At 33.7% G+C, this 21,936-nt stretch overlaps 2 protein-coding genes across 3 annotated transcripts in view; one reads left to right on the forward strand and one right to left on the reverse strand.

The window, feature by feature from the left end:
- LOC105147606 (photoreceptor-specific nuclear receptor) overlaps nucleotides 1-21,936 on the reverse strand; it is a 33,453-nt gene that overhangs the window by 3,982 nt on the left and 7,535 nt on the right. For both annotated transcript variants that reach the window (XM_087405132.1, XM_087405131.1), the window contains exons 3-5: nucleotides 19,882-20,293; nucleotides 10,291-10,394; nucleotides 6,052-6,166 (exon numbers count right to left, since the gene is read on the reverse strand). In XM_087405132.1, the coding sequence (XP_087261258.1) occupies nucleotides 6,052-6,166; nucleotides 10,291-10,394; nucleotides 19,882-20,293 (631 nt within the window). The remainder of the gene's footprint in view (nucleotides 1-6,051; nucleotides 6,167-10,290; nucleotides 10,395-19,881; nucleotides 20,294-21,936) is intronic.
- Nucleotides 358-4,040, forward strand: LOC105147430 (uncharacterized). The gene is made up of 3 exons (XM_087405869.1): nucleotides 358-370; nucleotides 513-843; nucleotides 1,203-4,040. Exons 1-3 carry the CDS (start codon nucleotides 358-360, stop codon nucleotides 3,034-3,036), a joined length of 2,178 nt encoding a protein of 725 aa, XP_087261995.1. The 3' UTR covers nucleotides 3,037-4,040.

Raw genomic sequence — 21,936 nt, forward strand, 5'->3', positions numbered from 1 at the left:
TACTATAAAAAACACAAAGAGAATTATGTTTTATCTTCGTCTTCAAAAGATTACTAGAATTGTATCATTATAATTTTCCAAATGCAAATTCAATTAAAAGTATGTATTGTATATATGTACGCAACGATCTCAAGCGACGATATCTTCAGTCTGTTCGTGCGCGTGTTTCGTTTATAGATTCGTCTTGTTCTATGCAGGGATATTTTTCATCGGTTTTAGATAGGTTGGCCAGCAAATAATTATCGTAATCTCCAAGAAAACAATCAAGGAGAAGAGGCCATCGATGCTTTCATAATAATATACTTTCTAACGAATCCGATTCTCGCAATTATTTCCATTGCAAATTTAATGGTGCAGATGACGTTTCGCGGTGAGATCCCGGTTAATCTTCAAGCAAAGCTGCAACGGCAAAGGTAAATTTCTTGTTTCTCGACAGTACTGAGTTTTAAATATATTTTGGCATTTAGCCAAGTATGTCTAGAAATAAAATTTGTTGCTATATCGATTTACAGCAACGGACGGGGTAGTTCATAATTCTGGAAGCGAGATTATCGGCACCATTACGACGTTCGAGGGTGAAATTCCGTCGCAACACCGACGGAAGATCGATGCGGTCGGACCGGGTTCGCCACGAAGAATGGCGATTCCAGCCGGCAGAAACTTTGCCAGTTGCTATATGGAACTGTGTAAGCAACAACGATTGCGACCGTTGCCGGTAATATGTGTGACTTTACCACATAATCTGGACTTTACTACCGATCGTATCAAAATGGACGACTGGAGACCGATTTTAAACTCACTTTCCCTTGATCGCTCTCTCAAATCGATCAGCGTGCATAGCAGGTTGCAAATCGAATTGACTTTGATACTTTTTATATTATTTTTTATTTTTAATGTTCCTTAATTGATCCTTATGTATACTGATTTTCAAATTTGATGGTGTTATTTTAGATGCTTATGACCAAAAATTTGCATATACATTTAAGAGTAATGTTTCTTTTTATGTATGCTAAATTTGGTTTAAATTTTTTTTAATTATTTCTTTTTTTTCTTAATTTTTTCATCTTTTATTAAAAAAATACATTTTAAGCTTACAAAAAAATATTTTAAGGATATTAGCAAAGTATAATTTATCGTTCTAAAATTCGTCATAATCTCAATATAAGGAATTATATATACTTATGCTGTAAAGTTTTTGTCAGGTATCAATGCCGCAAACCGTTAGAAGAGATTAATTCCGAGGACAAAGCGCGAGCAATGGGTAAAGCTCCGGTGGTTCTCACACGTTATTTGTTGGAGTGGCTGTCACAAAGTATCGGCCAATGTGTGAGGAATTCACCCAATCTCACGCATTTAGAACTCGAAGGTATCCCATTTCCACCGGATTGCATCGCGGTGCTCTGCGTTGGCCTATCGGGAACACAGACTTTACATCATTTATCTCTTCGACGTTGTTACATTGGCGATAATGGCTGCGAATTGATCTGCCGAACGATAGCGGATATTCGCAGCGTGAGATCATTGAATCTTAGTTACTGCGACCTCACACCGAGCAGCGGCAGCGCATTAGCATCCGCACTCTCAAGACAGAAATTGGCATTGTATCACGATACCTGGAAACAATCGTTGAGGTATCGCGAGCCTAACTTCGAAACGATGCCTGGGCTACGTCGGCTGACTTTGAATAATAATCCACATCTGGGGAATTGTGCCGTTATAGAAATGATTGAGGCAATACGCGATAGTTTGTGGATGAAAGCGCTGGATCTTCAGCATTGTGGCTTGACGGATCAAATCGGTGCGGATTTAATGAACTTACTTGACCAGAATAACACGCTGACAGTATTCGATGTGAGGAAGAACGTGAACCTAAATGACGAGCTCGCGATGGAAGTGATGAGAAGATTAGTGAAGAATGATGTTGAGGGAAAATCGGAATATAAGTGGATGGAATTAACACCAAAGGATAAGAAAATCGTATCGACTGATACTCGAAGAGGTAGGGAGAATGAGGACACCGCGAAGCTTTTGAGAGCGCGAAATGTCTTTACTAAATACACAAAGCGACCTTGTCAGATAATTCCACCAAGAAGGACAGTTCCAATATCGCTTCTATCAACAAAAATGAAGATTCGATCTTTACAGCCAGACTTCCGCAATATAACTCAGCAACATGATTCAATTCATTCGCAGATGATCAACAATGTACCAACGATGCCCAAGGTTTCTCTTCATTTAGATCTTCAGTCTCGTATCCAGCCCGTCGATGTTGGACAGCAATCGAAACACAAAGATACCGTGCAATGTGTCGACGAGACAAGTTTAAAGAGTTTCGATTCTACTAAGGTAGATGTTGGTATGCAAAGTGTGGATCAGCGTGATTCAGAAGAAATCCAATGTATTCTCAAGCAATTGGCGGAAGCTCAAGCAGAACACGATCGTCTTCTGAAGGAGACCAAACGAATCGATCTTTTGCTTGCTGAAGAACGAACACGCCGCGAAGCCGCCGAAATGAACCTACAATCGGCACAAGACAACTTGGTCAAACTGGAATGTGCTCTGCAGAAAAAAGAAAACGAAACCAGAGGTTACCTACTAGTCAGTGAACAGTCCTTGAATGAGATATGCTTATCTTTTGATCGGCTTCTAGAACTATTAGAGAATGTTACTGACAAATATCCATACGATGGGACATTGGAATCGCAACAAATCGTAAGCGCAGACATTAAGCGATGCATAACATCCGTCATTAGGCAGACCAAATCAGAGAACCTCAAGCGAGGCTTCAAGGTGGGCATCAAATTGCCGCAATATATCGTGGACGGCGCGCAAAAGTTTGTCAAATCTGAGAGCGACGTAAGATCGATGATGCCGATCCCGGCAACATATCTCGAGAGGAAGATTGGCGAGTGTCTGGAGAATAATGAACTGCACCATACCCGGTATCGCGACGTCAATAAGCCGATGTCGCCTGTTCATCGAGCCCGAGCGATCTTCGCAAGTATCATTAGCGGCGAGGCCATTGACTTATGCTAGCTGTGATTGAGCGGCTGTATTCGTCGATCGTGCGAAGACAATCGTATAGTAAAGTCTCTATTTAGAAGTTCCACACATGAGGCGTATAATATATACATATTTTGTACACGTATATTATACATGAATACACTGTGTGCAGAGAACACACACACGCAGAGATGCTGCGTTTTTAACCCTTCTGTTACTTAAGAGATACTCCATTTTCGCTCAATTTTTTTGCTATTAGTTTCGATATGAATATCATAAACTTCTAAGTGAAGTGTCGTAAAGTGCACGTAAGAGACTCTTCTTTAGGTATTTATTAATAGACGTCTTTTCTTTGGAATGCTATTTGAGAAGGAAATGATTTTTGTTTCCATTTCGACGTATACATATTTCCGAGCTTGCAAAATTGGTAACTATGAAAAAATTAAGACTACAATTTACTTTTATAAACAAAAAGATCTGTAATTATTTAATCATCTTAATACATGATTACGCGATGATGATTTAAAAATCATAAGGAAAAGCATTTATGAGATACATTTATCTCTGTTGTATCGTATTCAATCTTCAGCTTCAGAGCAAAATGAAAGTAACAAATAATGCAACGTGTAAACAAATTAATTGTTTATTCAAATAGTTAACAAATGATCAAGATAATTAAGAATATCAGTTAATATTTCTAGATAAACTTTGATGAAATGCGTAATCTACGGTCCGAAGGCTGTTAATTGGGAAGATCGATTACTCGTGTGACGAAAAGCGTGTAATGTTCAAATCCATTTATAGCCACATTTTTTTTTAGCTCTTTATTGTACATGGAATAAATATTGTTTATTATTTCCGTAAAACTTTGTTTAAACATTTCTTGCGGTGAGAGAGTAAAATAACTCTTCCTGATTATAATTCATTTAACATCTTCTTGTCATTCTCGGTCTTTTCAATGAAGCAGACTATAGTCAGCTTATAGCTGTAACAATAACCTCGAGTCGACATTAATTTATGTGTAATTATAGATTCTGGAGTTATTGACGATTATTCGCTTGTCTGCTCCAGTGCAAAGCTTCATGTTTACGCGATCGAATGGTTGATTTTAATAGAAACGATCTCTCTCTTCTCTCATGATTCGTATCAAATTGTTCTGTAGAACCAAATGGCCGGAGTGTGAATCGTTTTATAACAATACACAGATTATATATCCAATTACATTTCAAACCCTAGTATTAACGCAAATACGCATCCGATTATCAAATCCCAATTCATTTAATTCTTTTGTTTTTTAAAATAAATTTTTTAAAACGTCTCAATCAACACCAAAAGTAAAATAATACTAAAGTAACACTAAAGACACTAAAGTAAAATAACATCAATGTTATGTTATTTGTAGTTAGTACCGACTGGAATATTTTGTTGAATTTTAAGTAAATGAAAGATGCTTTTGGAATTATTATGCGAAATCAAATTTGAAGAATTATTATAAAATGATAGATTTAATATAACAAATTAAAAAAAAAAGTTAAACTATGTTCTCATACATAATTAAAATTTTATACTTAACAATTTCTCAGATTTTTAATTCTAAATCCGCAGATCAAACTTGAAAATTCATAATAGATCCCGAAGAATTATTTGCTATTTTTTAAAATCTTATTAGTATAATCTAACAATAAGGATGTAGTCAGGAATTTTAAACAAATATATTGCAAATATAATATTTCGACTAAATACAATTTTCCAAAATTTTCAATCATTTTAGCTACCAATTAGATCTGACATTTTTTATTTAAAATTTTGAGTGCAGATTTCATAAAAATTATAATGTAAGAATTTTCAGAACATTATCTTTTTCTCCAGTATAAAAAAAATGTTTATTATAATTCATATTTTGTTTATAGTTTATTATTGATAAAAAATTAATTATATACTTATGTTATTCATGTATATATACAACACGAAAAAAGGTATCAAGTACATAAACTAATTATAAAATATACGAAAACACGGAAAAATTACAAAAAGATGGGTGCTCCAGCTAGGCATTGTGCGTAGCAAAGACGTAATTTCATAAGTTCATCAAACTTTTTTAAATTAATCGTACGTCAATCACGCAACTATAGAAAAAAGTAATCTTTTATGTATTTTTTGTATTAAAATATGAAATCTTCTTTTGCAAATTTGAAGAAATTAATTGATTTGATACATATACGTAACTTATTATTATAATAAAAATTTTTTTGGATATATCACTTTTAACTCTCAATCCTTTGAATTTTTAAATATTTAATAATATAACAAATTAATTTGAAAATAAGCTTATATCGTGGAAAGATTGGTCGCTTGTGTAACGCGCACGGTATAATAACTCGCCGAGAATGACGCGCTGCGCCGCATCAGGACGCCAATCGTCGCTTTTAACATTCACCCCTTGGCGCTCTATGGATTTTCTATTAGTTCCAACCTGGACAACCGGTTACCTGAAAAACGCTATGCCTCGGGCTGCTAGTCAAAGGTAATTTTTCATGATAGATCACGCTCGGCGTGTCGCTCATAACGGCGAAAGGTAAGCCTGGTGCGCAGCAGAAGATCAAACGTGCCAACAACGTCGTCGGCCCTCGTTGCTCTTGTCGTTGCATCCGTCGACAAGTGATTATCGATCGTTGTCTCCATCACCTACCGTTCTCTAATCGACCGTGTCTAAATTGAAATTTTGTACAGCTTTTAAGATTCCGCGATTTGCAAGTATTCCAACATTCAATACTTTTATCTTTTCGAAATAATTGCGTTCCGAGAGCTTCAGATACGTTCTTAACATCGCTACCGATTTGTGTGATGGTCTCAGTTAATAACTAATACTTTTTAATGACATTTTATTCAATCTCGGCCTTTGTTTCTTTTCGCTTTGTTTTAGATCATTGATTTCTAATGTTTAATGATTTATTTTAAAAAATGTAACGACACAGCAATAAGATTGAATTAAAAGATAAATAAGAATAACTAAAAATTAACAAAAAGAAAAAACAAATAATTACTTACCCAAAGACACCTACGGCGACGGCAGCTTCGCGTAAGGCTCGTTCTTGATCCATCTCTACGAGAGCTTCCGGTCTGATGGTGGCAGTATTCCTTGGTTGACGTTCGTTCTGAACAGCTACAATTTGTTATTTCCTCATGTTTATAAAATAATATATGTATATTACATATACATAAATACAAATATAAAAATATATACACATATGTATACACAATACGTATATATATGCACACGGGGAATGTTTTCATCTTAATTACCTATTTAAAACTTTTGTAAAAATATTTAAAATATTTAAATGACATATTGGCTGCATTTGTGGAGAGCGCTATCAACGCTGCTATATTATTATACTTTTAGATCTGTTTTTTATTTTTGTATTATATGAACTGATGCATACGGTGCACCATTCATATAAGTTGAAATGAAACAAACAGTAAGATCATTGTGGATTATTGTGACAGAAAAATACAATGTTAAATCTTCTGTAACTTTATAACTATTAATTCAGTTGAAGATTTTTTTTCTAAGTGTTATATAAATTTTATATTTTAAATATATGTAAATTAATCAGATAATACATTCAATTTTAATGATATATAAAAAATTAATCTATGTTTTTTTCACAATTATCTTATAATATCTTATAATATCTGTCAATTATCTTATAATTATATGAGGTCATTTGTGATAATGTAAGGAAATTGTAATATTGAACATAAAGCTATATTACGAATAATCGTAATCAGCTTCTATTAAAAAATGATAAATAAACATTTTTAAAAAATGTTCGAAAATATCAATTTAAAAAAAAATAATATTTATTTGTCGAATATTATTATATAAGAAAAGAATTACCGTTATGTTGTGCAATATTTAGCACAATTATTTAGTACAAGGGATAACTATATTCTCTGTACATGTACATATATTAACCCCTTATTATATAATAATAAAGGGGAAGTAGTAAATAAAACTAGTGTAGTATTTGCAAAACTGGTATTTTGTTAAAAATCGAATCGTTTTTCCGATTGATTGCTAACGAGACATATCGTAACATAGCGGTGAAATTTTTACGATATTCATCGCGTCGCACGATGTTCACTCACTTTTTCAATTTTTTTCTTTTTTGTTCATTTTCGGAAAAACTGGCAGCCTCGAACGAAAATATATTGTAAACGGCGATACGCTCAACGAACAATAAGAGCATTGTGCCGCTCTTCAAATTCGTGAATGATTGAAACATTATTGAAATATTAGTTGAACGGATTCACGGGAATAGGGAACAACAGGGGTTTGCGGTTGTCTGCCGCCCTCTCGTCAAACTCACGTAACGCCATGTTATATCACGCTGGTGGTCTGCATCTGACGCGCGTGAATTCAACAAGGCACGCAGCAAACTAGCAACGCTTATTGTTTGTAATATGTAACGCAGTACGACCACCTAAAAGTTTCATTTACCAATCATCCATAAGAAAACGAAAATATATTCTAATAATGATGATAACGATGATAATGATTAATGTACATTTCTACTACAGATAAGTATAATTGATAAATATATTAGCTTTTCAAAATTGAATATCATTATCAGTACATTTTCCAAAGATAATGGTCCGAAAGAAAGAGAGAGAGAGGGGGGGGGGAGAGAGAGAGAGAGAGAGACTCAGTGATAACAAATAGATACATGATATAATTTTCGCAATTTTTTCATATTTTTTATATAACGTATAAAAACATCCAGTGGTTGTTTTGCATTTTGATTAAAGAAAATCTAAACCATTTATATCTTATATCTACACCCTATATGAAAAAAGTGTCACTTGGGATGGGATATACAGATTTCTTTTTTCTAAAACATTCCGTAAATAACTTGCAGAAATAAACGATTGGGATCGCCAGGGTTAATGTGAGAGCGCCGTCGTTTTTATTCACGTGAGCCAATCAAGCGCATTTGCAAGCTCATTCTCGTGAGGTTCACCGCGGCGAAGTGTTCGTTCTCTCGTTGCCGCCGTAAACATTGCGGTCGTTAGCGACAGTCGCGTGGCCTTCGACGAATCCCGAAGGGTTAATTGGAGGAAATAAACGTATGCAACGTGCAGCCGACCATCTATTGCGCACGCGGAGACTCGTTCGCACCCTTCGGCGCTTCCCAGTCGCGACTTCGCCGATGGAGATAACCAGAAAGGACTAAGGACAATGTCGGGCAAAGGGTGCTCTCCTGCGGTGCGGCGACAATGCAAATGAGAGAAATAATCTGCTCGAGGGTGTTCGCGCGTTCTGGTTCGAGAATCCGCACGAAAAATGTCACGAGGGATAACAATAAAACTATATTTGTGGATATGAGCAATAGTATTACATTTTTAGTGACTGTCACTTACAATTAGTTTTAATTATCAACTTTTATAATCCATATGCGATCTTGTTAATATCGAATTACAGAAAAATAATAAAAATCTTTTTTTAAAAATCATTTTACATTTTATATATATGAGATTTATGTTAAATACTGTAGCGTATTATTTTCTTATTAATTTATCTACATTTATCTATATTTATAATATTTACACAATAGTTAATGAGAATAAATTTAAAAAATCGATAGTATTTTTTATAAATAATCTTAGAAGATAGAATTATAAAAAAAAATTTATTATCTGCGTTAAGAATGAGAGTAATAAAAATAATGATGAATAATTCTGTACCTAGTATAGTGACCAAAGGGATTGTCAATTAAAAAAGCGAAGAAGTTCAGAAAAGGGGTGGTCAGAAAGCAGGACGGCCTCTTGCAGCGAAGTGAATGCAAATTAAATGGAAATAGAGCATACGGGGCGTTTATCTTTTCTGGTGTGAAACATGTCGCGAGGATAGTAAGAGCGGCAAGGATAGAAAGAGAGAGAGAGAGAGAGAGAGAGAGAGAAGAAGCGAGGTCCGACGAAACAAGAGGACCCCATTAAGCCGCTCAGCAGGTTGCACGCCGGAGGTAAAGCGAGCCGACACGCTTTTTATTATTACGAAATTACTGCGCGCTCGTTGCCGAGCCGCTGCTAAAAGGGAACCCGGGAAAAATTGCGCCAGGCTCGCCGACAATAAGTGCCCTAATCGCGCGACCATTAAAGTACGGCGGACGCCACGAGTCTCCTTTTTGGTGCTTGTGACACAAGAGTGTCTTTCACCCGCGCTAATATGGCTTGTCGTAATTATTCCGCTCACCTTCCCCACGTAAATCTGAAGAGCCAATGTGTAGATTTGTGAGAATTGGAAGAATTTCATTGTCACTTTCACGATTTCAATTTTGAATGTACTTGGATATCTCATTGTGTTCTATTAATTTAATATATTTGTGTACCTTATCTTATTGTTTTTAATTGTCGTATGAGTCATTTTTAGATTCAAATCGTTCAATGCTTTATCATTTGTTGCATTTTCTTATATATTTATTGTTAGTAATGTAAACAACAGTTCAATTTTAATTTCTTTTGCGCGCTCTCTTTTTCTCTCTTGAGAAAAATTCTTAAAAAAAAAAAAAAAAATTGATCAACCAACATCAGAATGACACGTTACTGGTATCGCATCGCGTCGATCACCCTTGCAAAGATATTAGGATCTCATTGCAAGTTTCTCGAGACATTGTCACCGAATAGGAGTTATGGATCCGTCGGATTATCCATTTTCGTGGATAATACCGGAATCAATCAGCGGTAGGAAAGTGGAATTCGGCGGACCCTTTATGTTCGCGACATAAATAACTGGATAAAGGCGGGGTGAGAGCTTGTACAAGCGGAAGTCTGGCTTCGCCGAACATCCTCCGATTCAATTCCTAATGCCTCCCGGCGAGACACGGGCGCGCACCTGTCTCATCGTCTTTTCTCTTATTCTTCCCTTCCTGCATTCTCGTTTCGGCCTTCAGCGTCGTCCCGTTGATAACTTTCTTATTGCCGAACTCGATGTCGCAAAGGGAGATCTTTTCGATTGAATCTGATCGCGTCGCAGCAACACTTCGATTTTTATTCCGGAAATCGCATACGTCTATTTGAAATTTATCGTACGGCAAGAAACTTTATTCTTAATAACATTCGCGCGCGCGCGCAAATGTATATATACAATGCTATATTCATAGTTTTATTCGATTCTCTATACCTATACTTCTTTCTTTCTGTCATTATTATAATTGTTTTTGAATATTACTTTAAATTTTGAATTTCTTGCTCAAATTAGTTGAAAATACATATGTTGTCACTCACCATCCTTATTCATTCCCATTTGCATACATTTCTTCAGACGACAAGCTTGACATTGATTTCGATGCGCTTTGTCCACAACGCATCTTCCGGTACCAGCTTGACATCTGTATAAAAAATATATATATAACATTTGTTTAATTTATTGTAATACATTATATGTGCTAATAGATTTCTGCTACAGGAATTTTTAACATTTAAATTTGGGAAAAATGATCCATATATAATCATATTTAAATATAAGACACTATATATAAATATATATGAAATATGTCCATATAATTGGACATAATTTATACAATTATATGTAATTACATATACAAGATATTTCATTTTAATTAAAACAGCCAATTTCTGGTTACACTGTTTTTCTTTCATCTTTCATCTAAAAGAAGGCCTTAAAAAGATACGAAGGCCATCTCCGTTTTTTGAAACGGAATTACATGATTTCTTTACATAATATGATGAATTATATGATTTCTTTACATAATATGATTCCTCTAATTATTTTGCATAATGTTAACACGTTAAACGCCAAGCCTATTTCGTTTAACTTACCATTTACGTCGCACAATACCGTCGACTGGAGAGAAGAGATACGTGCGGTGTGCGAAGTAAATAAAAGAATAAGAGGCAAAGTGGTGTCGGGGCGATTAACGTATCGTCAGTCAAAAGATACAGTACAGTTTTGTCTAAAGCAGATCTATGAAATATTTTAAAAAATTTTTGAGATCGGCATAGCGTAAACAGAAAATCCGATGCTAGTTCTTAAAGATCGGCGCCGCGATGTTTACTGATTGTGTTTAGCACACAATAAAAGCATTAAGATAGAAATATTAAAAAATCAATTCAAAATAATTTATACTTTATTCTGGCACATAAAATGTTAAATATTTCGTAAACTATTGATTTTTTAATAATTTTTTAATAATTTTATAAATAGAATAACGAGATGTATAAATCAATGGTGTAAAAAGAATACATAGTTGCTCTATTTTTTTTAAACAACTATATGTTTTTTTTTACATTAATTGATTCATCTTATTATTCTGTTTATAAATGTATTAAGGTACTATTATCAAAAAATTAACAGTTTATGAAATATTTAATATTTTATGTAATATATTATTTAATATTTTCACTGAAAAAGAATTTGATGCGCGGTTTACAGAATCAGATGCGTATATAAATTCACACAGAAATGTTTAACTGAGATCTGCTTTAACTCAAGAATAGGATTTCTCTTATTTTAATTGGATTTATTTTCATCGATCTGCTTCAAATTATAAATATTTACAAACACATCTCTATCTTCAAAAAAACGGTATTTTTTTTACTACTTATTGGTTATTGCACTGAATATTGACGAAATCTTGATGGTTGAATGGTGAGGATGTCTACACGAAATATGGGAAAAGGATTTCGGTGCTCGGTTTGCAGAATCGGATATGTGTATCAGAGCTGTCCTGGGTCTGTACTCTGTAACTCGTTATGCTACAGTCGTTATATGTTCATAACGATTGCATAACGAGTTACAGAATACAGGAGTAGGACAGAGTACTTTTGGCTTGAAATTGAAATGTGTCGGTTATTCATGCCTATTACCATTTGTAGTCCTCAGTTCATCCCTTCTCAGGGACGATTAGTCTGAAAAGTTTTTGACTTGTATCATTTATTACGTTTAAAAGTATTTTGTTACTAATATTATAAGATACTATTATTCATAATAATAAAATTAATTATAAAAATATATGATCAATTATAAAAATATATTTTATATACACACACAACAATACATATGTGTGTATGTGTGTATAAAAGTGTAATTATATTTTAAATATACATATTTGGAAGCTATAACATGTATATACTACTAAAACTTGTGCAATGACACCAACGTATCCCCAAAAATAAAACGAGCCAGAGATTCAACGCTGGCTGTAAAAGGTTCGATATTTTTGTGTTATAGTATAATATCTAATCATTAATTTGAATCATTTAAAAAATTTCTCATAGATCAGCTAATTTTCAAGGATAGCAAAAAAAACCGCATTTTTTAAGCATTTTAATTTCATTTTTTTCAAAAGCTTGACGTAATAAAAGTTTCACTTACAGTTTTAGATTTAGCGTATCAAAAATTATGGGAAACTATTTTTTTATCTATGATAAAAATTATTTAAATACATAATGACGTATTATTACAATATCTAATTTTGTTCGCAACTGGAGTTTTTCGTATTTATATTTTGATTTATTCATATAAATTCTGTGTTTCTATCTTAACATTACTTACACAATTATACGTATTTATATATGATTTTACATATACATAGGCTATTTTTTCCCGGAAACTTACTTGTCTTAAAATATTTGAAATCTTTTATCTCGTAGATAGTTAAGAAAAAAAAAGGATTATGATTAGGAATTTAATCAGGATTGTGTAAAGATTTTCGGTTTTAAATCACAGAGGTTTCATCCATGCTGTGTATAACAAGGGAAGGAAAATAGGACTCCTTTAAGGTTTGATAACGAAATGGCAGGGACTGTCGCTGAATTGGACGAGATTAAGAGGGATAAGAAGAAGGTACGTGACCCCGGACAGTCGCCTCTTTACGTTAGTCAGCTCGGAGGGATAACTGAGTTATCTCAACAATGAAAGTAATCGAATTTAGCACTACGTCCCGAAGAGTGCGCACCCCGGATTTCCGACAAGTGCGTCCGAATTTCTTCAACTTTCCGCGAGGGACAAAAGCTACGAAGCTACGACGATTGTTGATGAAACGTTGTCGTCAAGGATTGAATGATCTTGCGAAGGATGACAAACTTATTAGAATTCGACGCCATGCAAGCTTAGAATCATTATTTTTATCAGAAAAAACAAAAATTTAAATAAAAGGAGAAGAATTTTACAAATTTATCAAATATAAAATATTCTATATGAATTTTTTAAAGATTAATATAATAAGTAGTATAAAGTAACATAACACTGTATTTTTCGAAACAGATTAAATGAAAAATGATTTATTTTTATGCTCTTTAATAGTAATAAACTTCTTTGCATTAATTATTTATAATCTTTTTCAATGTATTATACAGAATGTCCCCGTATAAGTAGCTCTTTTTATCTCACAAATTAACAAAGATAGACTTGATAAATATGGTTTTAAATTAAATGACTCTAATCAAATCTTTATTGTAAGTAAAGTGACTATTGAAAAAAATTATTTATGTTATAGAAGAGATTTGCATAATAATTTTTGTATAATAAATAAATACTTGATATAATAAAATTGTAGTATCTGTTCCAATGAATATAACAATATGTGATATAACAAAACTATACATATATTTTAGAAATTATATAAGATATTTTGGGTTAAAATTTTGTGGGCGATTACTATTTTTCAGTTTTGGCCCTGATGATAACAGGTTTGTTCGCATTCTTCATTCGTATTTTCCAATATGCTCCAATACACTCCTATCATAGCTTCTATTTTCTTCAACGCGCTCGCTGAATGGGAGCTATGATAAGAGCATGTTGGATCATATTGAAAGTTAGAGCATGCGATGCGAACAAATTTCATGTTATCACATCAATCATAATGCGAGAGTCGGAAGTTAGTCACATCGCAGGGTCGAAAAAAGATAGTAAACACCCACTAAACATTAAATCAAAATAATTTGTTAAATAATTTTATTATATCATATATCCTCTATATTCCCTATTAGATATACTCCCTATTAGAACAGACACTACAACTTTTATTGTATCGAAATATTTATTTATTATGCAAAAGTTATGCACATCTCTTCGTTTTCGAAGATAAATAATTTTTTTCAGTAACCACTGTGCTTACAATAAAGTTTAATTAAAGCCGTTTAATTTGAGAACATATTTATTAGATCTATCTCTGTTACAAGATAAAGAGGAATGGCCACTTATACGAGGACATCCTGTATAGTTTAATCGTCGTTTATTCCCTCTTAGTATTCATAACAGCATGTTACATCAGAAAGATAGTTTAATGGAGGCTTATTAATGAAAGGGTTGCAACGAGTCTGTCGCTTTGCTGACGATATTAGCAATAAACAATGCACATCCAGCGCATCCACGACGTGCATCCGACAACATAAAGCAGGACGATCGACGGGCGTGATAACCAATAGCACATGCTTCCGGTAATTCAATGAGGCGAACAATGCCAGCTGCTCGTAGAACAGAGAGATGCGTAAATAAATGTATGATGTGCTTCTGAAGGATGAATACAGGAGAGGGGTCCTCGCAGGAGGGTACTAGTCTCGTGCCCTGCGGATCCACTGGGGTGTGAACGCAAATCAATTTGCACGGTGAACCCCCCGCTGACGTGACGGCACCACGCCAAGAGACCGGTTCTGTTGGCGGACCCTTCGTGTTACACCGCCTCAGGACAAGATAGCGTTCGATTTCTTGTGACTGACGTTTGTTAAAATCGTGCTAACAGTGATTTAGTGATAACCGCTGGCATAAAGCCTCATTAATTCTCTCATACGTGACGAGTATATACTTTGCGGAAAGGACAAGCATAATAAGTGTGATTAAGCCGATGCTTAAAAAATAATATGTCGTAATATGTTATTGTTAAAAATCCATAATAAAATACAAAAGATATGAACCTCGAATGCGTTTGAAGTTAATCTTCCATGTAAATTAAATATATATTAAAATTATAGTAGGTAAAAAACTGGTTTTTTTTTATATTTTAAATAATGTTTTTGTCAAATTAAGAAAGAGAAATCCTATTTTTGATCAAAGCAAATCTCAGTGCTTAAATATATGAATTTACATACATATTCAGTTCTGCAAATAGCGCGTCGAAATTATTTTCTTGAAACGCAATCATAAACAGAACTAGAGTAGTAATACATATTAAATTGACAAGCAATTTAATAATTCTTGATGAGCATTACAATCTTCAAAAATACTAATAATTTGATGTTAATAAGACTCTTAAAAACTGCAAATAATTTTATTGGGAAAAATATTACCTCAGTCGCGACTCCAACCAGTTTTCCTGTATTCCGTGCGGGCATTCTTCCAATTCGATCACCGAGGCTTCGGTAATATTCTTTGCGATAAGTTATTGCGAAGAATATTACCGAAGCCTCGAATGATCGAATTGGGAAGACGCCTGCATGATAGATCCGGGTTGGAATTCCGACTAAGGTAATATTTTTCTAAAAAATTATTCGTAGCTTTAAGACCTGATTGCACCATCGTTTTTTTGACTTTAAGCAAGACATAAAACTCTGTTTCATTTTAAAGCCGAAAAAAGAGTTAAGCCTCGCTTAAAGTCAAAGTAACATTGATACAATCAGGCCTTAGAGCAGTGCTGGGATTTATTTGCACATTTTGGCCGATTTAACCTTGGTTCTTACTCCTTACTTCACCAACCTGCGTCGATAGGCATTTAGGCTGCGCGCGGATTGGTGAAATAAGAGGTAGAAACCAAGTTGAAAATTGGCTGAAATGTGCAAGTAAATGCAATGCCTCAGAGTCTTATTAATATCAAATTAATATCCTCATTAGATGCATATTAGCATTAAAAATTATTAAATAGCTTGTCAATTTAATGTATGATATTATTACTCTTTTGTCCTTGATTGCACTTCAAGATTGTAAAAGATTTCGGTGAACGATTTGTAGAATTAGATATGTATATAAATTATACCGCGATTATATTTATAAGCATTAAGATTCGCTCTGTGACTGAAAATAGAATTTCTTTTTCTTAATTTGATTTATTCTCATAAATCTAATCTCAAATTATAATATTTTGTTTTGTGTTTTTAACAAACAAAAAGGATAAGTTTTAAACAAGCAAAAAACATTTGATAGCTTTTATCCGTATAAATTTTTCGCTAGCGTTTTAAATTAAAATTGGAAAATACTGGACACTAAGTAAGCGACATGAGACAAAAATTTAAAAGTTTCTTCATAATATATCTTGTTTTCTTGGGTCTGATCCTTCCACTTTAGGTTAAATTTTTTTTACTTTTTGTGTTTACGTAAAAAGAGCGCATTGTTTAATTCTGTCCCACTTTAAAGGGACACATCATTATTTTGTTTGTAATTTACTGAACTCTTCAACAAGACCAAAATGACGCATTAAAATGCGTTTCTGAAATATTTTTTAGTAGTATTTATATTCTAAAAACATGAGACTATCTTGCTAATATACCTGTATAACAATAATCAATAAAAGTAGCCATGAATGAGAAGTAATTTTTTATTAGTTTTATTAGAAAAGAGTCAAGCAAATATTTAAATTATGCTTCGTTCACGATATTCGAAAGGAACTTTACTTATTTTATACATAGATTTGGACCCACGTACAGAGAGAATAGCATGTCAAATTATAGAGTATAAAAGGTAAATTAAAGCTGCAACAAGTATCAATTGCTACAACAGCTGCACCAGTGTTACGACTTTATCAATGTATACATGAGGTATATTAATTTTGTTACCACTTACAGATAACAAAATGCCTGGCACAGTTTGTACTTACTGACTGCACTTTGTACTTACTGATAGTACTTTAAATACTCTGAGAATTCATGAGAAATTACAACTATGAGTGTATGCGCGAGATGACGCAAATATTCAGATTATTCACCATGACAGTTACGTGTATTATAATTGTCAAATAAACAGCGTATTAAGTGCAATATTATCCCTTTATATTAATGATACGATAAGGAAAGCAATCCATTTTATTGAATGTCGTATACGTATAATTGAACTGTATTCATTTATTAAATAAATTTCTATATACAATATTATACAAATTGCTATTAAATAATCTCAAAATAATCGTATGCTACAGAATTCTTTCTTTATTTTCATTGTTATTACATTCATGTTAAGAGATTAATTTCATAAAATTTCTTTTGCGAACAATTTTTTAATAATCATTAAATACATAATGAACGCGACGATCTTAACTTTTAATTTGAAATCGAAGAAGTTAATAGCAAAATGTATATCACTAGTTTTTAAATGGTGTGCCTTTAAAAATGTCCACAGGGCATGAAGTTTGCGCCGTCAGGTGCGACGCAAACGCTTTGACGGATACCGCTAAACGGCACAGTACCGAGTATTGCAAAGGTGAAATCTCTATCTATATCTATACTAACATTCTTCATCTATTGCAGTATTCTTAAATTGAGTCAATCGCTTGGTAATATTGAATTTTCAAAAAATAAAACATTATTTGATTTAAAACTGTGTGTTAAGAAAAACCAATTTTTTCAAATACATATCAAATTGAAAATCTTTTTTTGTGAAAATTCGCACCCAAGTGCAACTTATGGATTAAATTAGAACGTTATTAGTGCATTATGTAAATGAATTAAAAATCTGTATTTTATTAATGCTGCATCAGCAAACACAATATTGTACTCACAAAATTTATTAAATGTATTAAATTGTTAAATTTTAACTTTGTGCTAGTACTTTTAAATTATTTGTTTAATAACAAACAATTATTATATATGATGTAATAAATGCGGGATAATATTATATATCATGTAATTGGAAAAAATTGAAATCAAACTTCAAAAATTTGATTTTTAGCCAACTTTTTCAAATTTTAGACTATTGTGCAATGTTTAATTTTGTCGTCTGTGAAAATAGAAAGATAAGAGGACCGTTTCGCTCTCGTCGGGCAGTTATAACACAGTAAAGACTGAAGAGCCTCCGCACAGATAACCAATTATCCGCAGAGAGGGGACCGAAATACGACAGATGCGTCCCGACGCGATTCGCCGTGATGGCGCGCCGTCACAATCGTCGGATTAGCGCAAATCCTCATGGATCGGTTAGATGCAATTAAGTGCATCGTGCGTGGACAAGAACGAAATGTTCGCACAGATTCCCGCGAGGCTTGTACTTGAACTCTCGCACGCAAATGTTGCTACTCCAACAACAATGGCTGCATCTTCCTCGAATCTGCTTTGTGTTCAAAAATGAAAACTTTGAGAGCTGAAGTTAATATATTTGTTTTTCGTTAAACATTATTTCTTACATTATTTTATAATGTGTTTCATTCTCTTAATATATTCGTTAGTCAAATGTGTCACATTACAATTCAGCAAACAAGTAGACATTTTTGTCACTATACTTTAAGGTCAAAATGGCAAGTAATGTTAGTTTGCTGGGAAATAGAGGATGAAGAGGAAAAGTAGGAAAAAGGGAAAGGAAAAAGAGGTAGAAGAGGAGAAAGAGAAGGCGAAGGTGAGAAAGGAGGAGGATCAAAAGGGAGAGAGAGGAAGAGAAAAAGGAAGGGAGAGTCATATACGACGTCGAAATTAAAGAGAAATTATCGGTAACGCGAATCATCCGGGGTTAATATCGAGTTAAACATTGAGCCATGTGGGCAAAGTTGAGTAAACTCATCCTATAATGCCGGGCCACAATGTAGAATGGTGTAATGTCGAATCCGCCCGGGGCCCATCGAGAGCTAACCGAAGAACCGCCGCTATACGGCCGCCGTTGCCGCATCGGCGACGAGTTATATCCGGATATCTGAACCGATGGTAAAGCCGGTGGCGCTCGTACGAGGAACTATTACTGTCCCTTGGGTACGACCATCCATCTCCATCGGATCCTTCTCATGCGCGAGTCGGAATCGGCCGCTTCGGTCTCTCGCTTGTCCCACTCCACGTTAGGAATACGCAGGCGCATGCAGCACTCGATATGCTAGCTATTAACCCTCCGTGCGTGCGTGCTTTTTGAAAAATGAACAGGCTCGGCTTCGTGACTGAAATGTAAAGTGGCGTCGTGCCCGACGGCCCTCGAAAGCCGAAACCGATGATATCCGCGGTATACAATTCTTTTCCCATCACGGATTGAGTTGCCAGACTGTTAACGAGTGCGTCGATGAACTATTGTGCGCGAAGGATATTTGATCATAACGAATATTGTTATCTCTTCAATGCTCTTGTATATCATATAATCTCTTGTATCGTAGAAAATAAAATTGCATTTATGCCCAACTTGTTTGATTAAAATTATACTCATTAAAATTTTACTGGAATAATTATTTTGATACGAAAATCTCGAAAAAGGAGCAGCAATGAGTATATGCTTAAGAGACCACATTATTAAAATGCTATACTATCGTTTAACTTTACATAAATCAAAATGTATACAATAAAAAAAAATTAGAGGACAAATAACATATTAAAATATACATACTATATAGTTGTGTAACAATATGCTCAAGTTTAAGAAGAATGAGGAAGTATGTGTAATCATATAAATGTTAAAGTGTACCTTAAAAACGTTTCGAAACGTTTGAAAATAAAAATGCTTTGTAATAAATACTGATTGTGTATTGGTATATTAATGTCATGGTATAACTACTTAGTGAACAAATAATTTCATAAGTAATCACTAGAATTTACTGCCCATAATAGCGGAGATATGAGGATTCATGACAGCTACACTGGCTATAATACTACCACCTTTTTCTCTGAGAAATCTCCAATAATTCATTCCTATTTGTTCAATTCCTATGAGTATAAATAATACATTCCATTGAAACTTCGACTCACCTGTATATTAGCTTTCGTCTAACACTCCTCTTGAAAAAACCACTGCAACCGTTGCAGGCGAGTATTCCATAATGTTTGCCGGAACTAGTGTCGCCGCAGACCACGCATATGAGGCCGAGACTACGTGGTGGTTTGTTACCATGCTGTGGTTGCTGTGGTTGCTGTTGTTGCTGTTGTTGCTGCTGCTGATGCTGCACCTGACCCAGCAAATGTGGATGACCGTTTCCAAGTGCAGTTAGGTACGGTGACCGGGCTAGAGGAAAGTCCGTCGGCATTCCTCTGCAGAGGGGTACCGGACATTCTTGAACCGATCGGGAAGCATAAGGATCGTGGCTTGACGTAGACCCCGTCGCTCCCAATGGACTGTAACGTTCCGGTAAACCTGGGGAAATGACGCTGCTCTCACCGGAATCTGCGAAATTATTTACATAATTTTTGTAATAATTAGGATCTGATAAGAAAGAGAAAAAGAAATACTGATGGAAAATTTCGCTGAAACTATTTCATGTTTTAGAACACTTTTCAACGAAATTTCAGCAAAATTTTAGCATTTCAGAAAAATTTCAGTTGAATTTCATCGACTTTTAACTGAAAAATTCATTTTCAGTAAAATTTTAGAAGTTCATACAAATTTCAGCAATTTTTCAGTAATTTTGCTGACATTGTATCATTTTTTTCAGCGAAATTTCAGTAAAACTTTTCCACCAGATCTAACATAATCATATACGATCACATATGACCGTACTTGCTCATACATGATCAATTTAGGGTGGTTCTTATACTGGTGAAAAAAAATTTCACGCATTTGTTTGCTGATTTCCCCAGAACAGTGCCAAAGATTAAAAAATTATTGTAAAAAATAATCTCTGTAAACAAAATTTTTATTGCAATTGAATAAAAAAAACACATGCCGACGGATAACTTGTGACATAAAATTTGGCATTAGAATATTAATTATAGTCCTATTTCAACAAAGAAAATTTGCAAAAGTTGCAAAATGGCTCTATTAGCATGAATAGTCAGATGCTAAAAATGTATGTATGAATGTATACAACTATGTATGATCATGTATCGTGCAAAGAGTTCAGTATGCTACTGTATGGAATTGTATATATGATCATGAATGGTCGTACAATAACTCACATACGTTCATGTATGGTTCCACACAAATCAATACAAATCTATACGTGAATATATATAATCAAGCACGAATATACACTTAATCATTCATAATAATATAATAGCATTCAAAATTATATATTATTTAATGCATGACTTTGTGTGTCCACGTATAATCATGTACAATTATACATGGACCATTTTTTCCTGGGCTTATTTTAAATGTATATTAAGATTTAAGAAGAGAAAATATATATACTACTTTTAAAATTTAAAAGTAAAAGCAATATAAAAATATCCTATTTGTTTGAAAATATAGAAGCCAAAATTATAATTTTTTAGTAGTTCATCAATCGAATTTATATATATTGTTGAATTGCACTGTTATACTGTTGCGTCTAAGGGTTCTTTCATCAACTTCTGGTTAAATTAATCGATGATCAACTCGCAGAAGTGCCAACAGTAGTTTAAAGTATCAGGATGTCTTCTTTCTCTTTATCTTCTAAGACAAACTGTATTTAGTTATTTTGTTAGCAATCGTGATGATTGCATGTGTTATCCATCGATTAGTGTTAAAGGAATCATAAAATCGTCTATATTATCGACTAAACATAAATAATTTTTATATAATAATTATTTATTTTTTCCTTTTTTACAAATTTGAAAATTCTTTTCCAGGATTAAAGTATACGTATTAATACGTATCTGTGAAGTGGAGTTTACCGAAAACGAAAAAAAATTGTTTAAATCGAGATCTTCTTTATCATTTCTTACTTCAATATGACATAGATCAATCGTAGCATCTGCTTGATATAAAAGCTTGCAATCTTGGGAAATTGTAGTCCACAGACCAGTAGTTTATGAATAAACAACATAAATTTCCTTCTTAAAGGTATTCAAAGTTCAAAACCAGGTCTGCGTGTCTAAATCAGGATA

This window comes from Acromyrmex echinatior, chromosome 4 (assembly GCF_024713525.1).
Source record: "Acromyrmex echinatior isolate Ae372 chromosome 4, ASM2471352v2, whole genome shotgun sequence".
Lineage (NCBI taxonomy): Eukaryota > Metazoa > Arthropoda > Insecta > Hymenoptera > Formicidae > Acromyrmex > Acromyrmex echinatior.

What these genes read in the sequence shown, in the direction of transcription:
- LOC105147430 (XM_087405869.1), top strand. An exon ending in TCGATCAGCGTGCATAGCAG is followed by an intron (nt 844 to 1,202) that starts GTTGCAAATCGA and finishes AGTTTTTGTCAG; the next exon opens with GTATCAATGCCGCAAACCGT.